At 37.2% G+C, this 26,296-nt stretch overlaps 1 protein-coding gene across 8 annotated transcripts in view; it reads left to right on the top strand.

The window, feature by feature from the left end:
* Positions 1-26,224, top strand: part of KCNAB2 (potassium voltage-gated channel subfamily A regulatory beta subunit 2) — a 189,977-nt gene extending 163,753 nt beyond the window's left edge. For 4 of the 8 annotated variants that reach the window (XM_063436205.1, XM_063436204.1, XM_063436200.1 and 1 more), the window contains 11 exons: positions 995-1,039; positions 2,621-2,665; positions 2,757-2,800; positions 4,728-4,814; positions 8,731-8,775; positions 13,913-13,998; positions 17,650-17,770; positions 21,878-21,972; positions 22,584-22,704; positions 25,629-25,717; positions 25,838-26,224. In XM_063436205.1, the coding sequence (XP_063292275.1) occupies positions 995-1,039; positions 2,621-2,665; positions 2,757-2,800; positions 4,728-4,814; positions 8,731-8,775; positions 13,913-13,998; positions 17,650-17,770; positions 21,878-21,972; positions 22,584-22,704; positions 25,629-25,717; positions 25,838-25,927 (868 nt within the window). In that variant the 3' untranslated portion in view covers positions 25,928-26,224. The remainder of the gene's footprint in view (positions 1-994; positions 1,040-2,620; positions 2,666-2,756; positions 2,801-4,727; positions 4,815-8,730; positions 8,776-13,912; positions 13,999-17,649; positions 17,771-21,877; positions 21,973-22,583; positions 22,705-25,628; positions 25,718-25,837) is intronic. The other 4 variants (XM_063436207.1, XM_063436206.1, XM_063436201.1 and 1 more) reach the window with 1 other exon arrangement.
* The last annotated feature ends 72 nt before the right edge of the window (positions 26,225-26,296 follow it).

Below are 26,296 nucleotides of genomic sequence, written 5' to 3'. Positions count from 1 at the left end.
TAAAAGTTGTATAGATGTAAACATTTGAGCAAGGAACAAAGGGGGGTTTATGACGATCCCTAAATCAGAGGATCTTTCTAGAAAGATTGTGTGAATATACCCCTAAGGCCATCTCGAAACATGTGACCGAACATGCTTCTTTTTTAATGTTTCAGTTTCTTTTTATTAGATTGTGTATGTAATGTGCTGGCTGTGTCAGAGAACAGTTGGTGCTAAAATTGTCAACCTATTTGGATTCTCTTTCTTTGAAACGGGATGAGTGGAATGCCACTTTAATTGAAGAACTAGAATTTGGAACTCTAGGCAATATGTAACGGATTTTTGTTCTTTAATTATACAGACATTCGTAAGGTCTATTCAGAACCGTAGTTGTAGCAAATTGAGATATTTCAGCTGTATATGTGGTACCATTTAGCTGCTGTTAGTTTCTTTTTGTGTTAAAATCCACTTTATCTCTAAATGTTTTTGAACATTTGACTAGTCACAAACAACCAAATGGCTGCGTAATCTTTCATTTGTTTAATCCAACTCCCTGATATAGAAATGGAGAATTGGCACCGTAGCCCTAAACCTCCAACCTTGCCATCCTAACTGTAACCCATTACCATATAACGACACGCCAAGCTTAAAACCTCTCTGCCCATGCCTTGTCTTACAAGGCTTGTTACCATTTGGTGACCAACTAAACTGCCAATCAGCTGAATCATTGCCAATAAGATCCATTTGAAAAATAGCTGGGATTTACTTGGCTCATTGCAGTTTTAATTTTTTTTTGACCTGGAATACATTCAAGAACATCGAGACAAGTGCCTACAGCAATTCAGGTAAAACCGTCCTAATGGTACTGGTTTAGAGAGCCAGGGGATTCTTTCCAATGAGATGTATAATACTAAGGGTTAATTGTATTAAATACTATATGCACCATAAAGTAAATATGGGTTTGCATTTTATCTTTATAGTCACTTATTTAATGTTTTTTTTTTTTTTTCCTTAGGGCCGAAGTTGTATTAGGTAATATCATCAAGAAGAAAGGATGGCGGTAATTATCTTATTATTTTCATGTTTGCACTTTAAAGCTCCGCCATTAATCTTTTATGTGGTTTCATCTGTGCCCGTTTTACTCTGAGAGCGAAAAAAGGCTGCCGTAAATAATTAATGCCGTTTAATAGTTGGGCTTAATTTCTTCATATACCCTTTTGTCAAATGCACAACTTAAGAAACCTACTCTTTTACATTAACTCGTCACGTTCCAGACATTAACCACCCATCGAGAAGTTAGAAGGTAAAATACACATATTGGAGATTGCTGACTGTAGTTCTTACCCCACAGGAAATATCATCTGGCTTTATGTCTTTTAGTTTTGGCATTTTGTACTTTTTTAAATTTTTAAATTTAACATATATAATATGTATAAATAACATCTGGTTTTATTTCTTTACATTTAGCAGTTTTTTTTGTTGTTGTGGTGGTTTAAAAAAAAAAAATAATAATAAAATAAATATATATATATATAAATAGTAAATAGGTTATGGTGGGGGAAAAATGTGATTGAAAACCCCTTCTGTGGATAGTTAATACAATATTAAACAAAAATCTGCACACCAGTCAAGCCATAAGACTAGCTTTTCCCACAGAAATCACAAATCTGCAGTGATGTTACTACCACAAAGGATTCTGGGTGGGCATATGCAAATTAGTTTAACAAAGCATTACATTTTTGCCTCATTCCATTTCAAACATGGATTCCTTTGAGTCTGTGTTTGCTGTATACAACAGCTTTGAAACACAACTTGGGAAAAGATGCAAAGCCAGTGAACCACTCGTGGACAGCTGTTTCGTTGTCAATGCAAATCATCAGCAGGAGGTTGGTTACTGGTTGGCTATTGAGGCTTGGTAGTGATTGGGAAGCAAAATTCAAATAGGTTATGGTGGGGAAAAAATTGTGATTGAAAACCCCTTCCACCTGAAGTCTGTGGATAGTTAATAAACTTGTCTTGCTGGTATGTGAAGCCACATATTCTACTATTATTTTGAATTACAGAACCTTCAGTTAAAAACTGTACAATCGGTGCTGGTTTGAGTTGGGGGCTATTTAGGTCAAATTCAAATTGATAGTATTACTGGGTTGTATTTTTGGGTAAAAGTGTATATCTCTATTTCAGTATAAATCTGTAAACTGCTTCTTTTCTTTTCTAACGCTAAAATGGTAAAAAGACCAAAAAAAGAGATGAAATAGTTTTTCCTTTCGGCATGTGATAGTAATTCGAAAGCACAATGTTTAAATGACATTCTGCTCCAAACCGTTTGGCCACGATGGCCCGCTTCTCACCTGATCTAAGTAGTTACTAGCTGCAAGCATCAGACTGATTCTAGAAATAATGTTGTAGGTCACTATTCCAGGGTTCCAGCCAAACGGGGAATTGGTTTTGTTAGTTAAAGTACAGTTTCGCCTTCAAGCTATTTAGGTTCCCAATCTTTCGTGGAGGATATGTTTACGTTCAGTCCATTCTCCTCCCAGCAATGAGGGTTTCACTGGAGTCTTGGCTGTAAGCTGTATGTATCATTGCAGATTCCTGTCCATTGCATCTGAAAAAAAACAACTTGTTTCATATTTTTCAGGCGTTCCAGCTTGGTTATAACTACCAAAATTTTCTGGGGTGGAAAGTATGTAATACCCATTTTTTATATCGTCAGCTAATATCTATATATTTCAGAGCAAACCCATTTCTTTACACTTCTTCCTTTTGTATTTCAGAGCAGAAACTGAAAGGGGTTTATCAAGAAAACACATAATTGAAGGTAAGATGTTCATTAATCAACAATAATGTGTTCCCATTATGTAAATACATTTTTTGGAATGAGTGTGTCTGTGATGGTGCTTTTTGATTTCTTTTATGGCTGGATGTAATGTCATAGCAGCTGTAGCATATTGTGGGAACTCCCAAAAACCCACTGATATAGATATAGAAAGAATACCTCAATGTTTAGGTAATACACTAGATAAAATATAAGGTACTCTGTGTTTTACATATATAACACACACAAACAAAAAGTAAACTGTAATATTGCAGTACAATATAATTAAATACCGCAGTACAATATACAGCTTCACTACAATAAAGTGACTAAATATATGCACAAATTAACAATGCATCAAAGTGCACTAAAAAAGCAAAAAACACTCTGTGTGAATCCGTGCATATAAGCCCAAGAGTAAAACAGCGACTTACACTAAAAGATCAATGTATTTAAGTTGCAACTCCAAGTGGGGGGATATAAACAGGAAACAAATATATACATAGGGTAATATTGTAAGGCAAAGTAAAAAAAAACAAAAAAAACTCAAAAGTGCTTTGAAATGAGACTTATAAACAGAGAAGAGAAGTCTACTCTAACTGTAATAGCCCAATCATTACAGCCAATATTAGATAAGTAAAACGTTGTCTTTATTTGCAATTAGTTAAAAGTAGGCAACTAGCAATATAGCTAGGCATAGAATATCACCAGGTCCCTGCGTGTAAACAGTCCGTCCGCCACCTTCTGTATGCTCCGTCAGGCTCACACTTCAGGGCTGGCTGTACACTCGGTCGGGATACTTCCAGGAGGCGGGGTTAGTGTAATGACATCTCCGCCTAGTCAGATGATGCGTTTCGCCGAATCACCAACTACATCAGATCTTGACTTCTTTAGAAGTCCGTCCTGAAAAGGCGTGGAATCACTAAGTTCTACTGTTATTGGCTGTCCTGAAACACTACCATTTGCATATTTAAAGGGTATAGCTAAAACAAAAAAGCAGAGTAGATGAGCAGCTCTCTGCCATTTAAAGACATACAAATCCTTTTTATACAAAAATACATGAATTCATTTCTATATATGTAAAAAAGACAATGCATAAAATTACATAAAGGATACATATAGAAATATTATACAGAGATCATATGAAATATAATTTAAATGTATAAAATATTATACCAACCTCAAAATACATCATTAAAGGAACACTATAGTCACCTAAATTACTTTAGCTAAATAAAGCAGTTTTAGTGTACAGATCATTCCCCTGCAATTTCACTGCTCAATTCACTGCCATTTAGGAGTTAAATCAGTTTGTTTCTGTTTATGCAGCCCTAGCCACACCTCCCCTGGCTATGATTGACAGAGCCTGCATGAAAAAAAAAACTGATTTCACTTTCAAACAGATGTAATTTACCTTAAATAATTGTATCTCAATCTCTAAATTGAACTTTAAACACATACAGGAGGCTCTTGCAGGGTCTAGCAAGCTATTAACATAGCAGGGGATAAGAAAATCTTAATTAAACAGAAATTGCAATAAAGAAAGCCTAAATAGGGCTCTCTTTACAGGAAGTGTTTATGGAAGGCTGTGTAAGTCACATGCAGGGAGGTGTGACTAGGATTCATAAACAAAGGGTTTAACTCCTAAAAGGCAGAGGATTGAGCAGTGAGGCTGCAGGGGCATGTTCTATACACCAAAACTGCTTCATTAAGCTAAAGTTGTTCAGGTGATTATAGTGTCCCTTTAACCAAACTGCAACATACAAAAACCTGTTTTAAGCCTGCTAGTTGTGAAGAAACAAAAGAAATATTAAAAATACATAAAAAGTACCAAGGGTAATTTGGCTCTGGTTAAACACATTGAATTGAAAGAAGTTTCCCTTGCTCTGTATTCTTTAATAATTTTAACTTTGTTTTTGTATTTGCTCAGGGTTAAAAGCATCTTTAGAAAGGTTGCAACTTGAGTATGTGGATGTAGTCTTTGCTAATCGGCCTGACCCGAACACTCCTATGGAAGGTAAGCTGCTTTTTACCATTTCTTTCTTTATATATATATATTTATTATTTTTAGGCACAGCTTCTGTTGTAATCCTGGTTCCCAATTGTTTTTTTCTTAGTTATATATATAAAAAAATCAAAAAAAAATCTACTTGTTTCAGATATATTTATTATGTTTCTAAGAAATTCTGTTTTACTTTTACTACTGAGTGATTATCCACTTTTTTAGTCTAAAGGAGCAGTCAAAAACACCTAAAGTATTATAGCTTGCTGAAGTACTTAATGTGTGACGTGAATCCTTTTTTAGTTTTTTTACATTTTACAAAAATTCCAGATTTCAATAGAAATTTACATTTTTATAACTTAATCTTGTTACACCCACCCTGACTGCTAATCAGACAACCAGTTATTTTACCTCCTGGTAATTTAGCTCAGTGGAAACTAAAGATGCAGCAATTGCCTTTAGCACCTGCCTTGCAAAGACTTCTCATTGAACTGCATTGGGAAGTCTGTGATTGGACAGCCACAGGATGTCTCGGCTGGAGTAAAGGGGAGGGCTTGCAAGGGCTGCAGACAACAGATCTGTAGCTTTTGCAAGCTGTTTTTACATATACCTCCAATGAAAAAAATACCTAGTTAAATGCAACAATGTTTTCATTGGGAGTATATCTACTAAATTGTGATTTTTATTTTTTGGGCAGCGGAGTGTTATCTAGCACTTCACTTTCCCACCCTATCACATATACAATATACTAGATCGTGTTCTAATTAAATTGAGATATCCCACAAAACATGTATCTGAACATTTTTAAATATGTATATGCAGATCACACTATGCCGTACAGAGGAACGTATTTAGAGACCTAGACAATAAAACCAATAGCATTATTAATTAGTGATTCCATGTATAGCGCTGTGTTGCTTAGTCAAATAGCACTAATGTAGATAAGACGTTCTTGGGCTATCATATGGTATAACATCTTTCAAGAATACAATCAAAAAAAATTAAATTCTAAGCAAAAAAGACTTGTAGCAACTCCCACAGGCTGATTTAGTCATATGTTTTTCCAACGTTTTTTTTTCCATTTCTCCAATTTGACCGTCACAAAATATACTTCAGAGGGGCCAGTTTTGTATTCTTGTTCTTGTCATCCATTTTTATTTCCCAGAAAGCACAATAATTCATCTTAGCTTTGTGCTATCTGGATTTTGAGCAAATATGTAGACAGTAGTAACCATAAGAAACGTGCCCAATGTTTTTTTACGGGGGGAGGGGCTTTTTTTTTTTTTTTTTACTTCAGAGAAGTAAGCCAGATTTCGATATTGCAAACAATGCGTTTGCGATTGGCGACTCATTGCCAATGGTAAATAGATGTAAAATGTACCATTCCGAGGAATGATTTCTATGGAATCGAAAGGTATATCGATTGTTTATAGATTAAAAGTAAAAAAGGCAGTTACTAATACAATTCATACTGAAGGAAGTATATAATTCACAGGTTTTTATTTTGCTTTTTTTTCTCACTAGCAAGTGTTAATGTATTTAAACATTATAATTTTTAATTGGTCACTCTAACCACCATAACCACTTCATCTTACTGAAGTGGTTTTGGTGTAAAGACTGTCCTTGCAGCCTTTGTCTTTATAAATGTTCTTTATAAATTTGTTCTGGCCATTTACCTGGGCTGTCAGTGAGCCAGCTGGACAGAGTATCATCCAGCATGCCAACCCCAAACGCCTGGGTGAGTTACACACGCGGTGTCAAAACTCCAGTCTTTTTACATCTCTAACTCTGATAAAGAAAGATCATTAATCAGTTCCGTTTTTTAAGCTCTGCGCTCCCTAAGCAAAGAGGCCAGAGAAAAAAAAATGCACTCTTTAGGGAACTTGAGTACAAATTGTCGATTGCCCCTACTGGACTACAATTTCTTTTTACGTTCGGTGAGATACTGGTGGTCGGCAAAATATAGATCTGATGCCATGGAATAAGAAGCTTATGTGGAATTTAATTTCCTCCTCTTCTAGTAATTGGCTGAGCCTGATATTTTATTTTTTCATTACTGGTATTCATAAAGTGCCAACATATTCCGCAGCACTGTAAAATTGGGAAAAAGACAATACAATAAGCACAGACCGATACAACAGTTAGAGGGCCCTGCCCGTGAGCTAACAATCTAAAGGGTAAAATGGGGAGTTGAGACAAGAGGTAGCAGAGGAATTTTAGTCTAATTTTATGCAGCAACTCACCATTGTAATGGAAAAGCACAGAAATGATAACTTTAAAACGGCATTTGAACTAATGTAGCCATAAAGTAATTATATTAGTATTTTATTTTATTTTTCAAATCCATAAATCTCCATAAAACCACTCTTCTCTATAAGGAGCTTTGCACTGGAAATCTGTCCTTAGTGCCTCTCTATGAAGCATTTGATTGGATAATACAGAGACCGGCTCGGCAGCTAATATAAGTTACGTTTAGTGCTTGTAACTATTTGTGCAGATTGTAGTAAATGCGTTTTTTTGCAACCGTCAAATAATAATCATTTTAAGATGTAGAATTTCCCTTTAAGATTATTAGTATTTTTAACTGTCCTACCCTGCTCATTTCAAATATTTCATTTTTTTTTTTATCCAGATTATTTTCGAAAATTTATTTTAGAAATCTGTTTTTGTTGTTTTTTGTTTTTTATATATTTTTTTTTTTTGTCCTCGTAAATTTACTATATCGTTTGTACAATGATTGCTTTTAAAGTAGCTTCTGAGTTTTACATGTTTCTTCCCCTCCTTGACTATTTTAACTCTGTTCAATCTCAGTAAAAAGGCAAGGCAAGTGTTTTAAAATGGTTGTAATTTAATCTGATGGTTGTTCGAGACAGAGACAGAGAATAATAAAGAATTTGAAATAAAGTTATTTTGCATTTAAATGCTAATTTCAGCTATACATATATTATCTTGAGTAACTATTCCACTGTGAGAAACTTGACTCTTTTAAACTCCTTTTCATGTCAACTAGACAATACACAAGATCCAGCGCACTCTCCTATCTACTAAACAGCAACTTCAATGTTGAAGCCTGCCACAACGTATGATCATATAATGTAACTAAGTCCCCATTAATTTTTGCCTAGATAAGTTGTTTTTAAAAAAAAAAAAAAAAAACCTTTAGAAAAAACTTAAAAAAAAAACTAATAAAATCTGTCAACATTGAAGTTGCTGTTTAGTAGATAGGAGAGTGCGCTGGATCTTGTGTATTGTTTATTGTATAATATGGCCCTCAGCAGCACCCCATTTAAGCATGTTCAGGTGAGTGCAACCACTCCCTTCCCCCCATGTTTCATGTCAACTAGAAAATGAAACCAGGGTAAAAACCAGAATCGATTATTCTAGGATGTGTCATTTAGAAAATAATGGATTACAGCAGGAATACAGGACTGAGCTAAAAGTAGCCATGAAAAAAATGTTCTCCTTTGCCCAGGCCTACAGAATTCAATCTGTTTTGTTTTTTATTTAATTGAAGTTGAATTACAGTAATGTATAATTTATTCAGTTATCGTTCTTCCCTCAAAACGTACCTCGTACTTTTGTAAACTTTAAGAGAGATCCGAGAAAAGTGTTAAACAATTCAATTTGTTGCAAGCTTTGTGTAATATTTGGGGAAGTCTACAACAAAATAACTGTACCTTCTGTACTTCAACCATTTTGAGTTCCAGTGGGCGGACACCCGTGTTTCTTGGCCTGCTGTTACTGATGAAGTTTATAGGCATGTTTCACACCTGTACAATAAATGTATCTGTCAAACTTTGTCTTCCCCCGTTAAAAGGTTTCTAATGTGGTGCTTCAAACAATAAGTGCTTCCCCCCTGCCCTTTTGTCAAACATTGCAATAATTTTGCAGCTGTAAACTCTGGTCTCTTAAATCTTTCTTTTATCACCAGGGGACCCATTTAGTTCTTCCAAGTCGAGAACATTCATCATAGAAGGTACATAGTACCCACGGTCTCCATATTGACTTTCGTGTCCGGCAGGCATTTTATGGGACAGATAATGTCAATTTATCTATACCATACAAGTGTTACCTTTTCCAAAACTTCTCTCCATAAAATGCATAAACCAAAAAAAATTGCCCCTTTAAGAACATCTTGCAAGTAAACTCCTTTTAATTTTTCTTCCCTCAATCTGTTGTAATGATTACATTCCCTCTCCCCATGCCCCAGTTTGTGTCTCCTATCACTACTCTTGTTATGTATTTTGGTTTTATTCTGCATGATTTTCTCTAGTTCAAAGACTTGTGTCTATTTTGGAAGCTGTACTGATTTCTGCATCATGGGAGCTCTGTTTGGTTGAATTTTGTGTTCCCCTCTCAAACACATTACCAGTCCTCCCACTTTGGTAATGTGTAAAGAGAAAACCCAATGATGCATTGTACGATCAAGAAATGGTAAAATTTGTACTATTCTTGGAGAAAATATTCACACTACAGTTGGGCAAACACATGCGCACTGCATCTAAAACACACTGGTAAAGACAATTCGAAAACTTGGAACTTAAAAATTTAATTAAAAACAAAAATATTATATTCTTTAAAAAATAATGATAGATTGTTTAGGCTGAAATGTTTTTTGTTTTAAAGGGACAGTAAATCCTTCAGACAAGCTACCCCTTTATTAAATGATCTTGTATTAAAGACCAAGGTAGCAGCAATACATGTTTCTTCTCAAAAGTATGCTTAACCCTGCATATTTGGGATTCAGCTCACTTCTTAAAGGATGCCTGTGTGGTCCACAAATCTTTCAGATAGTCAAAGTTGTGAAAAGATATAAATAATAATTCATACAACCTTTGCGGACATCGTTGTTTAGGTGCTGCCATTTTGGCCTGGCTGCAGTTTTATGTATGTTACTAGGTAAGTAATGCCTAACCAGAATACCTCTACCCCTTTCCTCTAAAAGTAACCCTCGTGTCTTTAACCCTCGATACCCACTAAGTGCCACTAACCTCACACCAATATGGCAGTGCAAAAACACAACATAACCTGCAGAATGGTTTGGAACATTGGCAGCCTTAAAGAACCGAAGCTTGAATGTTTACGAACACCTTGTAAGAAGCAAATAGAGGCTTTAACGTCCCTTTAAATTAAACATTATTCTTCTAGAACGTACAAAAGCTAACAGATTGACTACTTCGTTTTGAAAGGTCTGTTAACTCAAAAAACTCTAAAAATCATATTGGTAATTTGCCAAAATTGCCATGTTTGCCCAATTGTAGGCCGTTTGTTCTGCCTGTGATAGCCCTTTTCCTTCACCCAGCAGTCTATTGCGATGATACTCTGAACGCACCAACATCCTACTGCAGGAATAGCCATCGTTATTTTGGTTTGGTTTTCCATTGCCAGAGCCTTGTTAGCCACCTGCTCTGTGACTACGCATGTTAGTATCTAATGCTGTTATGTGGATGTCGCTTCTAATTTTGGCATGGGCCCATAGCCTGACAGACATGGAAAGAGGCAATTCTGCATGATGTAGAGATCTGGACCACAGGTTTCTCAAAGTGTTTCTAAAATACAGACAAGCTTCTAAAGTAATTCATCTCCAAGATGTCACCTTGATTCCAATAGAGATGCAGTCAATCTAAATGTAAGAGTTGTTCATGAGATTAATATTAATAAAGTGACTTTTGAAAAGTACCCACAGCACGCATTGGTGACAGTAGTTCTAGAGTTTTCTGCGGTGATTCTAAAGATGATACTGATTTCAGATGTCACTCAGTGGTGAAAGATGTTTTTTTAATTTGAATGACTTTAGAAACACTTACACATGCTCATCCCAACATCACATTTTCCACATGCCTTGCAAGCGTTGTACTAAAAACTGGTCTGCTGTATTGTTTATATTACATACATATCCATCGCACACCCCATGTGATCATTTTAGGGTAACAGCATATGTGAATGTGTTATGTGCACATACATATAATATACATACACATTGTATTTAGGACAAGACGTGGGGCGAAATGATGACAGTTCTGGCATGTCATCTGTCTTTGTAGTGTTAATGTCAATGTAATTCAGTTACTCCCAGTGATGGAAGATGATGAATTCAGCCATAAATACCAGAGTGAAAGATATGTTTTTTTTTTTGTTTCACTTTTAAATAAAACCGTTTTCTTTTGTGACGGTACTGGTTGTGATTGTGGGACTGTGGAGCATTCTGATTCTGGAAAGCTCCACAGATGGCTCCACATATTTCTATATGGCAGGGACAGAACAACATCAACAGATTATATAAACATTTACATACACTGATCAGCCACAACATTAAGACCACTGACAGTTGAAGTGAATGACATTGATTATATCGTTACAATGGCACCTGTAAAGGGGTGGGATATATTAGGCAGCAAGTCAACAGTCAGTTCTTAAATTTCATGTGTTGGAAGAGGAAAAATAGACAAGCAAAAAGATCTGAGTGACTTTGACAAGGGCCAAATAGTGATGGTTAGACAACTGGGCTAGAGTGTCTCCAAAACAGCAAGTCTTGTAGGGTGTTCCCGCTATGCAGTGGTTAGTACCTACCAAAAGTGGTGCAAGTAAGGTCAACTAGTGGATGAAGTGTTATGCTCTGGGAAATGTTCTGCTGGGAAACCTTGGGTGAGGATGTGACTTTAACATGTACCACCTACCTAGAGATTATTGCAGACCTCACAAAACTTCATGGCAATAGTGTTCCCTGATGGCAATGGCCCCATTCAGCAGTTACACTGCAAAACATTGTTCAGGAATGGTTTGAGGAGCATGACAAAGAGTCCAAGGTGTTGCCTTCGCCTCCAAATTCCCCAGATCTCAATCCGATTGAGCATCTGTGGGATATGCTGGTACAACAAATCCGATCTGTAAAGTACTCACTTCACAACTTGCAGGAACTACAGGATTTGCTGGTCTTGGTTTCAGATACCACAGGACACGTTCATAGGTCTTGTGGAGTGCATGCCTCGATGAATCGTGTGTTTTGGCAGCATGAGGGGGACCAACACAGTATTAGGCAGGTGGTTTTAATGTTGTGGCTGATCACTGTTTGAATAGAATATATTTAGTGTAGAATGGATTAACCATATTAGTCCAGTAGACAAGATGCCAAAATACCAGAGAGTATTGCAGTATGCAATGATACCTTTTTTTATTGGACTAGCATAATATTTCAAAGACAAGCTTTCGAGAGTTTTCCTCTCTTCCTCAGGTCTGAAGCAGATCCGAGGAAGAGAGGAAAAACTCTCAAAAGCTTATCTTTGAAATATTATGTTAGTCCAATGAAAAAGGCATCATTGTATACTGCAATACTCTGGTATTTTGGCATATTTTAATGTACCGTATTTATTTCTTAGCACATTGATTGTTTTCTGCGTTGAAAAGGCATACACATTTTATTTAGGAAATAAATTATTTGCCTATCAATTAAAATATGTTTGTTCTGGCACCTATAACTTTAACATGTAATCTTTCATGTGATATCAGTTAAAAAAGTTAGTACATTGAGGGGGGCAGCGTGGAACCAACTCATAATTTCATAAATTGGCATAGTAGAGCTTTTAACCTTTGCTTGAATGCAGGTGATAAACCCAAATTTCTGTATGTGTCTTGAAAAGCTCGTGTTTCAGTATAGATTATTGGGTTGGACCATTTGGTTGACACATTTAGTTAGATATAATATTGAGTTCTGGTATAAGGGTTTAATGGTTTTGTGTTTTTACGGGATTCAGCACTTGTGTTGTAAACTGTGTGTATCTCTTGTAAAAACTACACTATATATGACTTTTTTTAATTTTTTTTATTTAAACCAAGAACTCGGGTTTTGTACATTTATTACAGTGAATCATCCCAAAATTAAATCACCAAGTAAGTTAAATGTATTTTTCCTATGAACACATTGGAAAGCTCTCTTCTAGAGGTTTTCAAGACACTCATCCTTTAAATCTCTTATTGCATGATTCGATAACCATAGGGCAAGGGATAATGAAATAGATCTGTGCATGTTGAGGCACAGCATTCTCTCGTCCCCTTCTTACTTGCTGGTCATTTGTATTATTAGTGGGGTATAACCTAGTTTTTCATGCAGTTATGGACCAGCAAGGAGACGTGCTTAGGACTGATTCATAAATTAAATTACTTGAAATACCATAGGTGAGAGTTCAGTAGGCACTACATAGCCCCCTGTGTGGTTATGTCTTAACTGAAGATACCAACCTTATTTGTTCTGCATATGCACTTGCTAATATAAACATACGTTTAGTTTTTTTCACATTTTATAAGCAAGTTGCGGGAATCTATAAAGAGATAGATATTCAGCTACTGGTTATCTTTTCCGCAAAGGAGCAAGATGTTTCCTGATAGCAGGTATAGTCTGAAGTGTAGCACGTTTACACCATGCAGCGATCTCTAACATCAGATTTGGGTCGATGTCAATCTCTGATCTTCGTGCCCGAGCAGATACCTATTTCATATTCAGTGACATATGAGATCACACAACCCATTCTTGGGTTAAAGTCACAGAACATGTGTCCTTGCTTTGATGTCACTTCACATATATATTATTTTGGGACCTTGCAATCTACACCGTCTCAGAATGAGGTTGTGCACAATGTTAACACCTCCTTGAGACTTTCTTAGCTTGCAGAACACATTGATCTGTGTGACTTGCAGTAGAGCTCTCAAGATGTCCCTAGTTTCAAACCCCTGCAATAGAATATATTTATATTATTCCCGTGGATGATATATTTTATCATTTTTTTTTTTTTTTTATCCTTTGTGTTGGTCAAAAGTTTTAAAATTATTCCCCACCATAAACCTCACCTGTTATGGACTGGTTCCTAATCAAGCTTTGGAGAAGAAATAACAGCCATGAAATTAGTGTATTTTCTCTTATTTTTTTATTTTTTTTTCCTCAAGCGCAATAAACACTGCTTTGAAAACGAAGTAGATGAATTACACTGCTTGCAAGATGTCCTTGCAGCACTCTTTCCCTCTTGGTGTTGTAGACTTAGCCTCCTGCATGGTATCAACCTTTTTACTGTGTTTAACAAAAGCTTTACTTTCCTTCCTTCCCTTCGTTACTCTCTCCACAGAAACCGTACGTGCAATGACCCATGTGATAAACCAAGGAATGGCAATGTACTGGGGGACGTCACGTTGGAGCTCGATGGAAATAATGGTATATCTTTTCAGAATTTGAAAACTCACCGTTCCTCTAGATAGCGAAGGGTGTTCGCTTATTGCATAGACTCATTTATTCTGTGTTAGAGGAACTGTTTCAAGAGACATCCTTAACCACTATAACCTCTTGCAGTGTCTATGATGCAGTCAAATTTATTTTATGTCAAATTACACTCAAGCATTTTAACAAAAAGTGTATGATTTCCTTGAACCCAAGTCCATTTGGGATGTCCGGTAAAGACACCTTGCACGTTCTGTGAACTGAACGCTCAACAGAGATGTGTTGATCTAATGTATCTCTAAAAGGAGATGCTAATTGGCTCAGTGTGGTGAGTGTCATACCTATGCGGAAGCATTGGATTGGCTGAGATCATCAATAATGATAGAATGATGGCCACAGGAAGAGTGGCAAAGACAAAGGGTAAGTAAATGTTCTTTATTTCATTACAACTTACACTGCCGAAGGCATTTTTTATCTGGCCAGAGATTCTCCCATTAACCCCTTAAGGACCAAACTTCTGGAATAAAAGGGAATCATGACATGTCACACATAACTTTGGAGATTTGTATTAAAAAACATTTTTTACAAAGAAGAATGCAGTTTTGGTATGGCATGTGTTTTTTTCCCATTGATGGACCCTGCATGAAAATGGTTTGCATTTTACTTCTGCAGTGGAGGAACCCACATCACCATCTCTTGGAGAAGTGCTCCTAAGTCATACTTAGAACTTGATCTATTAAGACATTTTTGTGTGTATTTTTTAAGCTCTTATGCTATGCCACATAATTAATACCTTTTGAGCTACGACAGATCGTTCAAATAGAAATTATTTCATACAGTGGTCTTTTGTGGTTTTTTTTAATTATTATTTATGGGGTTTTTTTTAGATTCATGGTTTACAAAACGGAGCAAGTGTAGGATTTTCCATTCGTCTGAAAAGATCTGTTTAATTCAGTTGTTCTCCAACAAAACCTGAAAGACCTCCAAGTTTTATGGGTTACCGAGTTCTATTTAATTCAATAGAATGGTGAATTTGTCATTATTGACTTGATTGTGGAAACACTAGGCCAAGGTTGTGTGGTTTTAGTTTTTTTTCGTTTTTGACGTTGTAAGGCAATAGGGCATAGATACATTGTTACTTCCAACAATCCACTTAAACATACATATCTTCATGTCCTACTGGTGATCCCCTAGTAGTGCTTAGTGATTCTATCACCTAGCCTGTGGAACGTGTGTTAATTGTGTGTTTGTCATTTGATTACATCTTTAATATAATTGTTCAGTTATTTCTAACGAGGAAGGCATTCTAGTGAGGTTGCCCAACCCTCACAGATATCTTGTCTGTAAATTTGGCACTAGGCAGTACACCAAACATTTCAATGTTACACAGAGGTTTTATTAAAGAACCGGTTTAGGCTAAATACCAGCAGGGAAAGAACATCATTACTGCCTTTAGCAGTAAACAAAGAAAATAAAAAAATAAATCTTTCAAGTACAGAAAAGAAAGAACTGATGATAACTTATAGAGACAAGAGCTTGTTAAAGCTAAATGCTCACAGCCGTGTTACAGCTTAATTATTTTTGGAGTTGAATGAGCATTACTTGGTGATGCGGCCCACTAAAGAGGGTATATTAATAGCACATATAATGCACAGTTTGGTTCCATTCACTTCACTGAGCTCATCTTTTTTTTTATTAATATTGAGATATTCTAGTCCAATTTCTTTTTTTCCTTTTTTTTTTTAATCTTAAAGGACCACTCTAGGCACCCAGACCACTTCAGCTTAATGAGGTGGTCTGGGTGCCAGGTCCCTCTAGGATTAACCCTTTTTTTTATAAACATAGCAGTTTCAGAGAAACTGCTATGTTTATGCTGAGGGTTAACCCAGCCTCCAAAACCTCTAGTGGCTGTCTCATTGACAGCCGCTAGAGGCGCTTGTGTGCTTCTCACTGTGAAAATCACAGTGAGAGCACGCAAGCGTCCATAGGAAAGCATTGTAAATGCTTTCCTATGCGACCGGCTGAATGCTCGCGCGGCTACTGCCACGCTCGCGCATTCAGCCGATGACGTCGCAAAGAAGAAGGAGAGGAGGAGGAAAGCTCCCCGCCCGGCGCTGGAGAAAGAGGTAAGTTTAACCCCTTCCTCCCCCCAGAGCCCGGCGGGAGTGGGTCCCGGAGGGGGGGGGGCACCCTCAGTGCACTCTAGTGCCAGGAAAACGAGTATGTTTTCCTGGCACTAGAGTGGTCCTTTAAATCCAGATTAAATTTTTTTTTCTCCTCTAATACATATATAGTTGTATTTTCTATGTCAGTAATTTAGTGTTGATGTATGTTAAATTGAAACGTATTTCGTTTCAACAGTTCGTAGTAACTTTCTGCACATAGTTGTTGCTTTTAAAAAAAAAAAAAAAGACTCTGTATAAAGAATGTCATGTGATTGATTGAGAATTGGCCGCTCATATGTTTTTACTGGTTTTAATGTGTGCAGTGCTGGATCCGTCACCTGTGAGAAAGCATGGGATTTGGGTGGTGGTAGGTAAATTTACCAGTGACTCTTTAAAGGGGTACTCAAGGTACTATGACCACGTCAATGTTTTGAAAATATCATTTATTGGCTGAGAATAGTTAGCCGATGTTCTTAGTCAATGAATGGCATTGATAGCCAGATACCAGTCACAAAACTCAGAGGGAGCCTCAGAGCTTGGCAGAGACCTGGGTAAGAAGATAAACCATTGCTAAACAGTTTGCCCCATTACTGGGAATTTGGGCCAGGGTTCTCCTAAAATCACAACCATTCCAGTCCCCGTGGAGATGCTTGGAGTAACCCTTTAAAGCAGAGTTTCTTAGTCTCGCAAAAAGCCAAGTAGCTTCAGCCCAAGAATGCATTTTCTGTCCAAACCTAAACCTGAACATGCGATTCCGAGAACATTGATACCAAATCCTCAAATTCTGAGTATTATATAAGCCTATGTTATTAAATCTCCACCATGCTCTATTAGCTCTGCACTTGCCATTTTAACCCCAAACTTACAGCTTTAACCCCTTAAGGACCAAACTTCTGGAATAAAAGGGAATCATGACATGTCACATGTCATGTGTCCTTAAGGGGTTAAACTTGCACCCACTGTATTCAAACTCTGTACCCACAGTAATACTTCATACTGCGCTCCTTAATTAACTCTGCAAGTATCGTACATTAAATTGGCACTGTCTTAAATATGTAATTGGAGTTGTTTTTCGCTCAATATTAGAGGGGACTCAGGATAACAATAAAAGGCTATTAAAATCAGAACAAGGGCTTTTCCAAAACTGGTATTTGTTTGGAAACCTTGAGGTCTCACTTTCAGAAAACCATATTGTTCAAGAAAATAGTTTCATTTCGAGAGATGCCTTTTCTATATATTAGATACTTTGGCAGAGGTTAACCAAAGTGTTCTGTTTTAAAAAGTGGTACAAACATGTGACAGAGGAGTCGTCGTCAGTGGAATGTGTCTGCAGGTTCTCTTTCTTATGGTAACTGTCTGATTCTTCCATAAGTTTTTGAATAAATTTCCCCTTTGTCTTTTTATGCCCCCCGTTATGTACAAACACAGGAATTGATGCATTATATATTTGTTTGTGTTTTTTTTCCTTGTATTTCATTTTAAGGAAGCATATTCCGTAGCACGGCAATTCAATTTAATTCCTCCAATCTGCGAACAAGCTGAATATCATATGTTTCAAAGAGAGAAAGTGGAAGTACAACTCCCAGAACTGTTTCACAAAATCGGTAACGTACCACTTTCACTTTTACTGTACCTCCTTCTCTTACCAGAGTGTGAAGTGACCCACGGCATGCTAATGTGTATAGGTGCTAACTGTACTTAAAGGCAAACTGATGATAAACAAGTGTATCTAATGCCGACAGATAAAGGGGAGAGTTTGCCCTGCAACAGCTGGAGGTGCACAGATTGGCTAGTTTAAGCCCACTTAGCTCTCCTTGCCATGATGAAAAAACACTGAAAACCATTGAGATTTACACAATAATGCATAATACTTTTGCATTTGTATATGTCTAAGCTTAAGGACTTATCTTGGCATTACTCTTGAGCCCGATCATCTGCCACACTATATTATGTTATATGCAGAATTCTGTTAGAACCTTCTATGTAGCAAACAATCAGGGGTTTATTTACTAAACGCAAAATGGTAGTGAGTTGAAAACCAAAATTTAGGCAATATATTCAAGCTGTTAGAAGAGTTATAGATGAGTTAGAATTTAGCCTAAATTGAGCAATATGGCTTTTAATTTACTGCAGTTAGGTATTTAAAGTGGCCCTGTCATGTTTCTTTTTTCAGTTTTTATCTCCTTATGCCCCCTCTATCTTAATCATTATAATCCTTCACTTGCCATCTATATATATATATATATATATATATATTAATATTTTCTTCCATATGCCAGATGTTAATAATTGAGTGCAGCAATTTTTTTGTCCTCTCTGCATGATGTTTGCCCATCTGTGGGATTTATTTTGCTGATGAATTGTGGGTAAATTTGATAGGCAGCTGAAACAGAATCTTGCGTAAGCTTCACCTATTGTCAAATTTTGTCCATTTGACTGCTATACATTAAGAAAATTAGTGCCTACTTTTCCTTATGCATTTTATGAAAAAGAGAGCAATCTAAATAGAAAAGTGATGTAGACGCAGGTAGCAGTGTAGATCAGACTAGATTAAGTTTACTTTTTGTGACAGTCACTATAATGAATAAAAATAAAATCCACTTCATTGGTTGAAGTTGAGTTCAAGTGAAGGCTCAGATGAATAATGACTTAATTTGCTGGGGATGCTAAAAGATGCAAACTGTTATATAGGATGAGTATTGTCTAGTAGCCTTAAAGGGACACTATAGGCGCTTGGACATATATCTCACTATATCTTACAGTAATATATTCCAAATAAAAACAAAGTACTCTGTAACTAAAATAACAGAACCCAAAAAAGAGAGGTTTCTGATGGGTATCTTTTCTTGTTTACAATGTAGTTTTAAAAGGACACTCTAAGCACCAAAACAACTTTATATCAGCTGGTCAGAGCAGTATTAACATCACTGACTTAACGCTGGGAAATTGGGGTTTGAACCCCTGTCAGACCACCTCACCAGTAAGTGTCCCTGGAAAAGACCCCCTAACGATATGTATCTGCCTACCTCAAATCCTTTTAAATTCTAAGCTCGATTCAGCAGGGCCGATTCGCCTCACCTTCTTTCTATAACTGTAAAGCGCTGCGGAATGTGGTGGCCATTTATAAATGTTAATAATAACAGCTTAATGAGATGGTTGTTGTGTATAGACTGTTATTCTGCAGTCTCTCCACCATTTAGAGTTGGCTCACTTTGTTTATGCAGCCCTGGCCACAACTCCCCTGGCTTTGACTCACAAAGTCTCCCTGCATAAATCATGGAAAAGAGTCTGAATGTTTAGCTTCCTTTATTGCACAGTGTATTTAATTTAGAATTGGTTATGTCTTGTTCTGTTAAAAGCCTGCTAGAATCTAGAACAGTCTCTTGTGTGTTGTTAAAGTTCAGTGAGCAACGTTAAAAACTTCTAAAGTAAATACACTGTGCTGTCAAATCTGATTGAAAAGTAAAACCATTTGTTTTAAGGAGGCTTTGTGAGTCACAGCCATGGGAGGGGTGACTAAAGCTGCACAAACTGTAGCAAAATATGATTTATCTCCTAAATTTATGGAATTGAGACGTGAGATTACAGGTGCATGATCTGTACACCAAAATTGCTTCAGCGAAATTGGTTTGGTGCTTAGAATGTCCCTTTAAGGTTACATTATTTATTTGGTGTTTTATTTTATTTTTTAGTATACTAGTATTAAGATATGTTTCTTGTGTATTTTATGTGATGCTAGCAGAATAACAATCTAGAGTATCCGTCAAAAGGTTTGAAATGGGTTAATTGCTCACTTTGTGTATAGCACACAATCTGTAATATGTCACATGAAAAGGAGCTGGGATGAAAGACCTGGGTCCCCAAAGGCTGCATATTTTGTCATCTGTCCATGGTAGACGACTAAAGAAAGACATGATCCTGCAATTCAATGTCTTGTGGTAACATTGCATATACAGTTGCAAGAAAAAGTATGTGAACCCTTTGGAATAATATGCATTTCTGCACAAATTGGTCATAAAATGTGATCTGATCATCATCTAAGTCACAACAATAGACAATCACAGTCTGCTTAAACTAATAACACACAAAGAATGAAATGTTGCCATGTTTTTATTGAACACATCATGTAAACATTCACAGTGCAGATGGAAAAAGTATGTGGACCCGTAGACTAATGACATCTCCAAGAGCTAATTGGAGTGAGATGTCAGCCAACTGGAGTCCAATCAATGAGATGAGATTGGAGGTGTTGATTACAGCTGCCCTGCCCTATAAAAAACACACACCAGTTCTGGGTTTGCTTTTCACAAGAAGCATTGCCTGATGTGAATGATGCCTCGCACAAAAGAGCTCTCAGAAGACCTACGATTAAGAATTGTTGACTTGCATAAAGCTGGAAAGGGTTATAAAAGTATCTCCAAAAGCCTTGCTGTTCATCAGTCCACGGTAAGACAAATTGTCTATAAATGGAGAAAGTTCAGCACTGCTGCTACTCTCCCTAGGAGTGGCCGTCCTGTAAAGATGACTGCAAGAGCACAGCGCAGACTGCTCAATGAGGTGAAGAAGAATCCTAGCGTGCCAGCTAAAGACTTACAAAAGTCACTGGCAAATGCTAACATCCCTGTTAGCGAATGTACAATACGTAAAACACTAAACAAGAATGGATTTCATGGGAGGATACCACAGAGGAAGCCACTGCTGTCCAAACAAAACATTGCTGCACGTTTACAGTTTGCACAAGAGCACCTGGATGTTCCACAGCAGTACTGGCAAAATATTCTGTGGACAGATGAAACCAAAGTTGAGTTGTTTGGAAGAAACACACAACACTATGTGTGGCGAAAAAGAGTCACAGCACACCAACATCAAAACCTCATCCCAACTGTGAAGTATGGTGGGGGCATCATGGTTTGGGGCTGCTTTGCTGCGTCAGGGCCTGGACGGATTGCTATCATCGAAGGAAAAATGAATTCCCAAGTTTATCAAGACATTTTGCAGGAGAACTTAAGGCCATCTGTCTACCAGCTGACGCTCAACAGAAAATGGGTGTTGCAACAGGACAATGACCCAAAGCATAGAAGTAAATCAACAAGAGAATGGCTTAAACAGAAGAAAATACGCCTTCTGAAGTGGCCCAGTCAGAGTCCTGACCTCAACCCGATTGAGATGCTGTGGCATGACCTCAAGAAAGCGATTCTCACCAGACATCCCAAGAATATTGCTGAACTGAAACAGTTCTGTAAAGAGGAATGGTAAAGAATTACTCCTGTTGTGCACGTCTAATCTGCAACTACAGGAAACGTTTGGTTGAAGTTATTGCTGCCAAAGGAGGTGCAACCAGTTATTAAATCCAAGGGTTCACATACTTTTTCCACCTGCACTGTGAATGTTTACATGGTGTGTTCAATAAAAACATGGCAACATTTCATTATTTGTGTGTTATTAGTTTAAGCAGACTGTGATTGTCTATTGTTGTGACTTAGATGATGATCAGATCACATTTTATGACCAATTTGTGCAGAAATCCATATCATTCCAAAGGGTTCGCATACTTTTTCTTGCAACTGTACATATGCACTGTGTATATATATATATATATATGGGTTAGGCTAAATTTCTATTGCTGAATTTAGTGAAAGTATGATGTTCACAGTTGTGTTTTCCTGAGGGGCATTCCCGACATTCATTCAGTGTGTATTCGTTATACACAGGTGTGGGCGCTATGACTTGGTCCCCTCTTGCCTGTGGAATAGTTTCCGGGAAATATGACGGTGGGATACCTCCATATTCTAGAGCATCACTAAAGGTACAAACACATTCACAATGTTAATATTTTGGGCCTTCTTAATCAGCGTGTGAGACACACATCCTCTATTCGAAATAATATTTTATATTGCTTGCAGATAAAAATTAGGGAGTAGTGTTTGAAAGGAGACAAACATATGACATTGATATAGTGAGCAGGGATTACATAATCTATTGTCTGTGATTATTCCTATTCTACTTTTTCATTGCTTGTTTTCTTTAGAATTTACTAGACCTTTGCACAAAAAATGAAATGCTTGTTAATTTATAGACAAAATAATCAATTTGTTCAGATTTGCCGAACAAATCTATTCTTTCGCCCGTAACAGGCATTTGATTCATTTGGCACAGTTGTTTGGGATTCATGCACAAGTCTAGAATTTATTTTCCCCTGTTGTTATACAATTCACAAAGGAGCAGCAACCCACTTAAAAATGGTTTGAATGGCATTGCTTAGTGCGGCTTCTGTTTTCCTTTTTTTTTTTTTGGCAGTATTCAGTTGTTTGTTTTTAAAAAAAAAAAGCATTGCAGTGTTCAACAAACTCACAAAGTAATCATAGAATGTTTTGCTTAAGTAATTGTTTCCTTAAATCATAAATTTTCTTACCGAAGGGTTATCAATGGCTAAAAGATAAGATTCTAAGTGAAGAAGGAAGACGGCAGCAGGCTAAATTAAAGGAGCTTCAAGCCATCGCTGAACGTTTAGGTTGCACCCTCCCACAGCTAGCAATTGGTAAGTTGTGTCCTGTAGCACTGCATATTAATTTTACATATTTCATGCATATTAACTCTTCAGGAATTATTGAATTTTGCAGTAGAGAAGAAGAAAACTCGGTAAGTCCATGTTTGGCATCTAATTGCGGAGGACAAGCTTTAAAGTGACACTATAGGCACCCAGACCACTTCAGCTCATTGAAGTGGGCCTTTATGGGTTAACTCCACCTCTAGTGGCTGTCTACTAGACAGCAACTAGAGGCACTTCCCGGTCGTTAAGCGAAATGGAACATATTGTTTTTCATACATGTTTCTTTAAGCAATAACCTTTTACCTCCTTTAAGTGCATAATATGTTTGTCATTTTGTCCCAAACGAAATACAATAAGGCATAAACAAGCTTCAAGGATATGCTACGACTCTTTTAGTACATAATATCTATTTAGGGTTACCGCAGTATAAGATGTTCAGACTTTAAAATGCCATCTTGTCCTAAGTCAGGGGGTTTTCCATGACGTATGCACCCTTACGTTTTAGTTATGGCGTTATAGTGGTAAATAGGGGAACCAGCTGCGGTTACACTATAGTGACAGGAAATCAGATTTCCCTTTAACTTTTTTTTGATCAGCCCGCTGACAGTCTTGTAATTTATGGAAATCACATAATTATGATTACTTTGGGGAGCTGACTTATATTATAGGGACTGTTAGCCAATGTTGTGCCAAATTCACAAGAAAGGTATTAGGGAGTCGGGCAACTATAGGCCAAGTAAGCCTTACTTCAGTAGTGGGGAAAGTAATGGAAACTATGTTAAAGGATAGGATTGTTGAACATCAAAAATCACATGTATTTCAAGATCAGAGACAACATGGGTTTACTTCAGGGAGATCATGCCAATCTAATCTTATTGGGTTTTTTGATTGGGTTACTAAAATAATAGATCAGGGTGGTGCAGTAGACATTGCTTACCTAGATTTCAGTAAGGCTTTTGACACTGTTGCACATAGAAGGCTAATCAATAAACTGCAATCTTTAAGTTTAGATTTCAATATTATTGAATGGGTAAGGCAGTGGCTGGGTGACGGGCAACAGAGGGTTGTAGTCAATGGAGTATATTTGAAACATGGTCTTGTCACCAGTGGGGTACCTCAGGGATCTGTACTTGGACCCATTCTCTTTAATATGTTTATTAATGATATTGCAGAAGATCTTGATGGTAAGATATGTCTTTTTGTTGATGATACTAAGATATGTAACAGGGTTGATGTTCCAAGAGTGATAAGCCAAATGGCAAATGATTTAGGTAAACTAGAAAAATGGTCAGAGTTGTGGCAGCTGACATTTAATGTGGATAAGTGCAAGGTAATGCATTTGGGACGTAAAAACCCAAGGGCAGAGTACAGAATATTTGATAGAGTCCTAACCTCAACATCTGAGGAAAGGGATCTAGGGGTAATTATTTCAGATGACTTAAAGGTAGGCAGACAATGTAATAGAGCAGCAGGAAATGCTAGCAGAATGCTTGGTTGTATAGGGAGAGGTATTAGCAGTAGAAAGAGGGAAGTGCTCATGCCATTGTACAGAACACTGGTGAGACCTCACTTGGAGTATCGTACGCAGTACTGGAGACCGTATCTCCAGAAGGATATTGATACTTTAGAGAGAGTTCAGAGAAGGGCTACTAAACTAGTTCATGGATTGCAGGATAAAACTTACAAGGAAAGGTTAAAGGATCTTAACATGTATAGCTTGGAGGAAAGACGAGACAGGGGGGATATGATAGAAACATTTAAATGCAAGAGAATCAACACAGTAAAGGAGGAGACTATATTTAAAAGAAGAAAAACTACCACAACAAGAGGACCTAGTCGTAAATTAGAGGGGGCAAAGGTTTAAAAATAATATCAGGAAGTATTACTTTACTGAAAGGGTAGTGGATGCATGGAATAGCCTTCCAGCTGAAGTGGTAGAGGTTAACACAGTGAAGGAGTTTAAGCATGCGTGGGATAGGCATAAGGCTGTCCTAACTATAAGATAAGGCCATGGACTCAGGGGTGTTTTAGCCGCGAGGCAAACAAGGCATTTGCCTTGGGCGGCATAAAAAGCCGCCCCCAAATGCCCAGGCAAATGTCTTGTTAGCCTTGCGGTTAACTGGCGAGGGAGAACTTTCCCCTGAGCGGTCTGCTCAGCTCCCTCGCGCGCCGCAGAGTGATGCCGGGAGCCGGAATATGACGGAATATCCCTCGCCAGCACTGGCCAGCAGCCCCACTAGACCCCCGGGAGAAGGAAGAACCTCCCCTCTCCCCCCAGCATTCCCATAGGCAAGGAGGGCTAGGGCAGCACAAAACCAGGATACACCACTGCATGGACTTATGAAATTATTTAGAAAATTGGGCAGACTAGATAGGCTGAATGGCTGTCACATTTTAGGTTTCTATTTTTCTATTCAGACTTGCCACTTTTTGCTCAGGATCACCAACCTTGTCCCAATTTTCTAAGTTTTGTAAATGCTATCTATGGCAGGCTACAATAATCAAAAAGCTTTAATTTACTGGAAGGTGTTGTATTCCTGCTTTTACACCAGAATCACTGTCTAGTATAAGAACATCCTTCGGCAAGACAACGCTCCACTATGTTTTTTAGAAATAGCAAGAACAAATGTGTAGACAATTGACGTACCTCTGCCTGTTGGACCTGGTAATTCGTCCTGCTGTTTAGAGAAACACATGGTCAGATTTTGCAAATCTATAGGCTTGTATACTTATTTTCCCATGATTCATCCAGATCCTGAAGGTTGTATCAAATCTGAAAAGAGGATTCCACAATGACTTTAGTGTGGACTCATTTGAGAGCTTTTTTCTAATTTTGTATTTATGTCTTGATTAATGCACATAAACAGTTTTATCTTCATGTTGTTTTTAACATCTGTTTATGGTGGTTGCAGCCTGGTGTTTGAGGAATGAAGGAGTCAGTTCAGTTTTGCTAGGCGCATCCAATACGGATCAACTTATGGAGAATATTGGAGCAATACAGGTTAGTTTAATATTCATTTTAAACAGTGCTTTTTAATTTTTTTTACAGCTATTTTTTTATTTTATTATTTTAGTTTCTGCTCTAATTTACTTAAATTGTTATTTTGTTTCCTTCCCGCAGGTTCTTCCAAAATTGTCTTCTTCTATTATTCATGAGATCGATAATATTTTGGGCAACAAGCCATATAGCAAAAAAGACTACAGGTCATAATGCTGACCGGTACTAGGATAGACTGCCACAGTGTTTCCTCCAATTCTCCTATTTGCCTGCTTTAAGCTTTACTGGATCAAAGTGGAGTGTGAATGCGTCATAAACGAAAAAACAAAATCCCGATAATGTCCGGAAACTGTTCAAAGTATTATTGTAAGAAATCATAAGCTTGATGTTTTATCCATATTTGCTAATTTGTTTAGCTGCACAAAGGCAGACCATGAAGAAGAACTGTGTGCGGGAATGGATACAATTTGAAGAATGCCACTTTTACATTAGAATCATCTATCTATTTAAACCCAGACATAAATTAAGCCGTTGTAGCCAGTGTTTAAAACTGTAAATGGATAGTGCTGGTATACCTAATGT

Source organism: Pelobates fuscus, chromosome 11 (assembly GCF_036172605.1).
Source record: "Pelobates fuscus isolate aPelFus1 chromosome 11, aPelFus1.pri, whole genome shotgun sequence".
NCBI lineage: Eukaryota > Metazoa > Chordata > Amphibia > Anura > Pelobatidae > Pelobates > Pelobates fuscus.
Note: the sequence above shows the minus strand (reverse complement) of the source record. Positions and strands in the feature narration are given on the sequence as shown.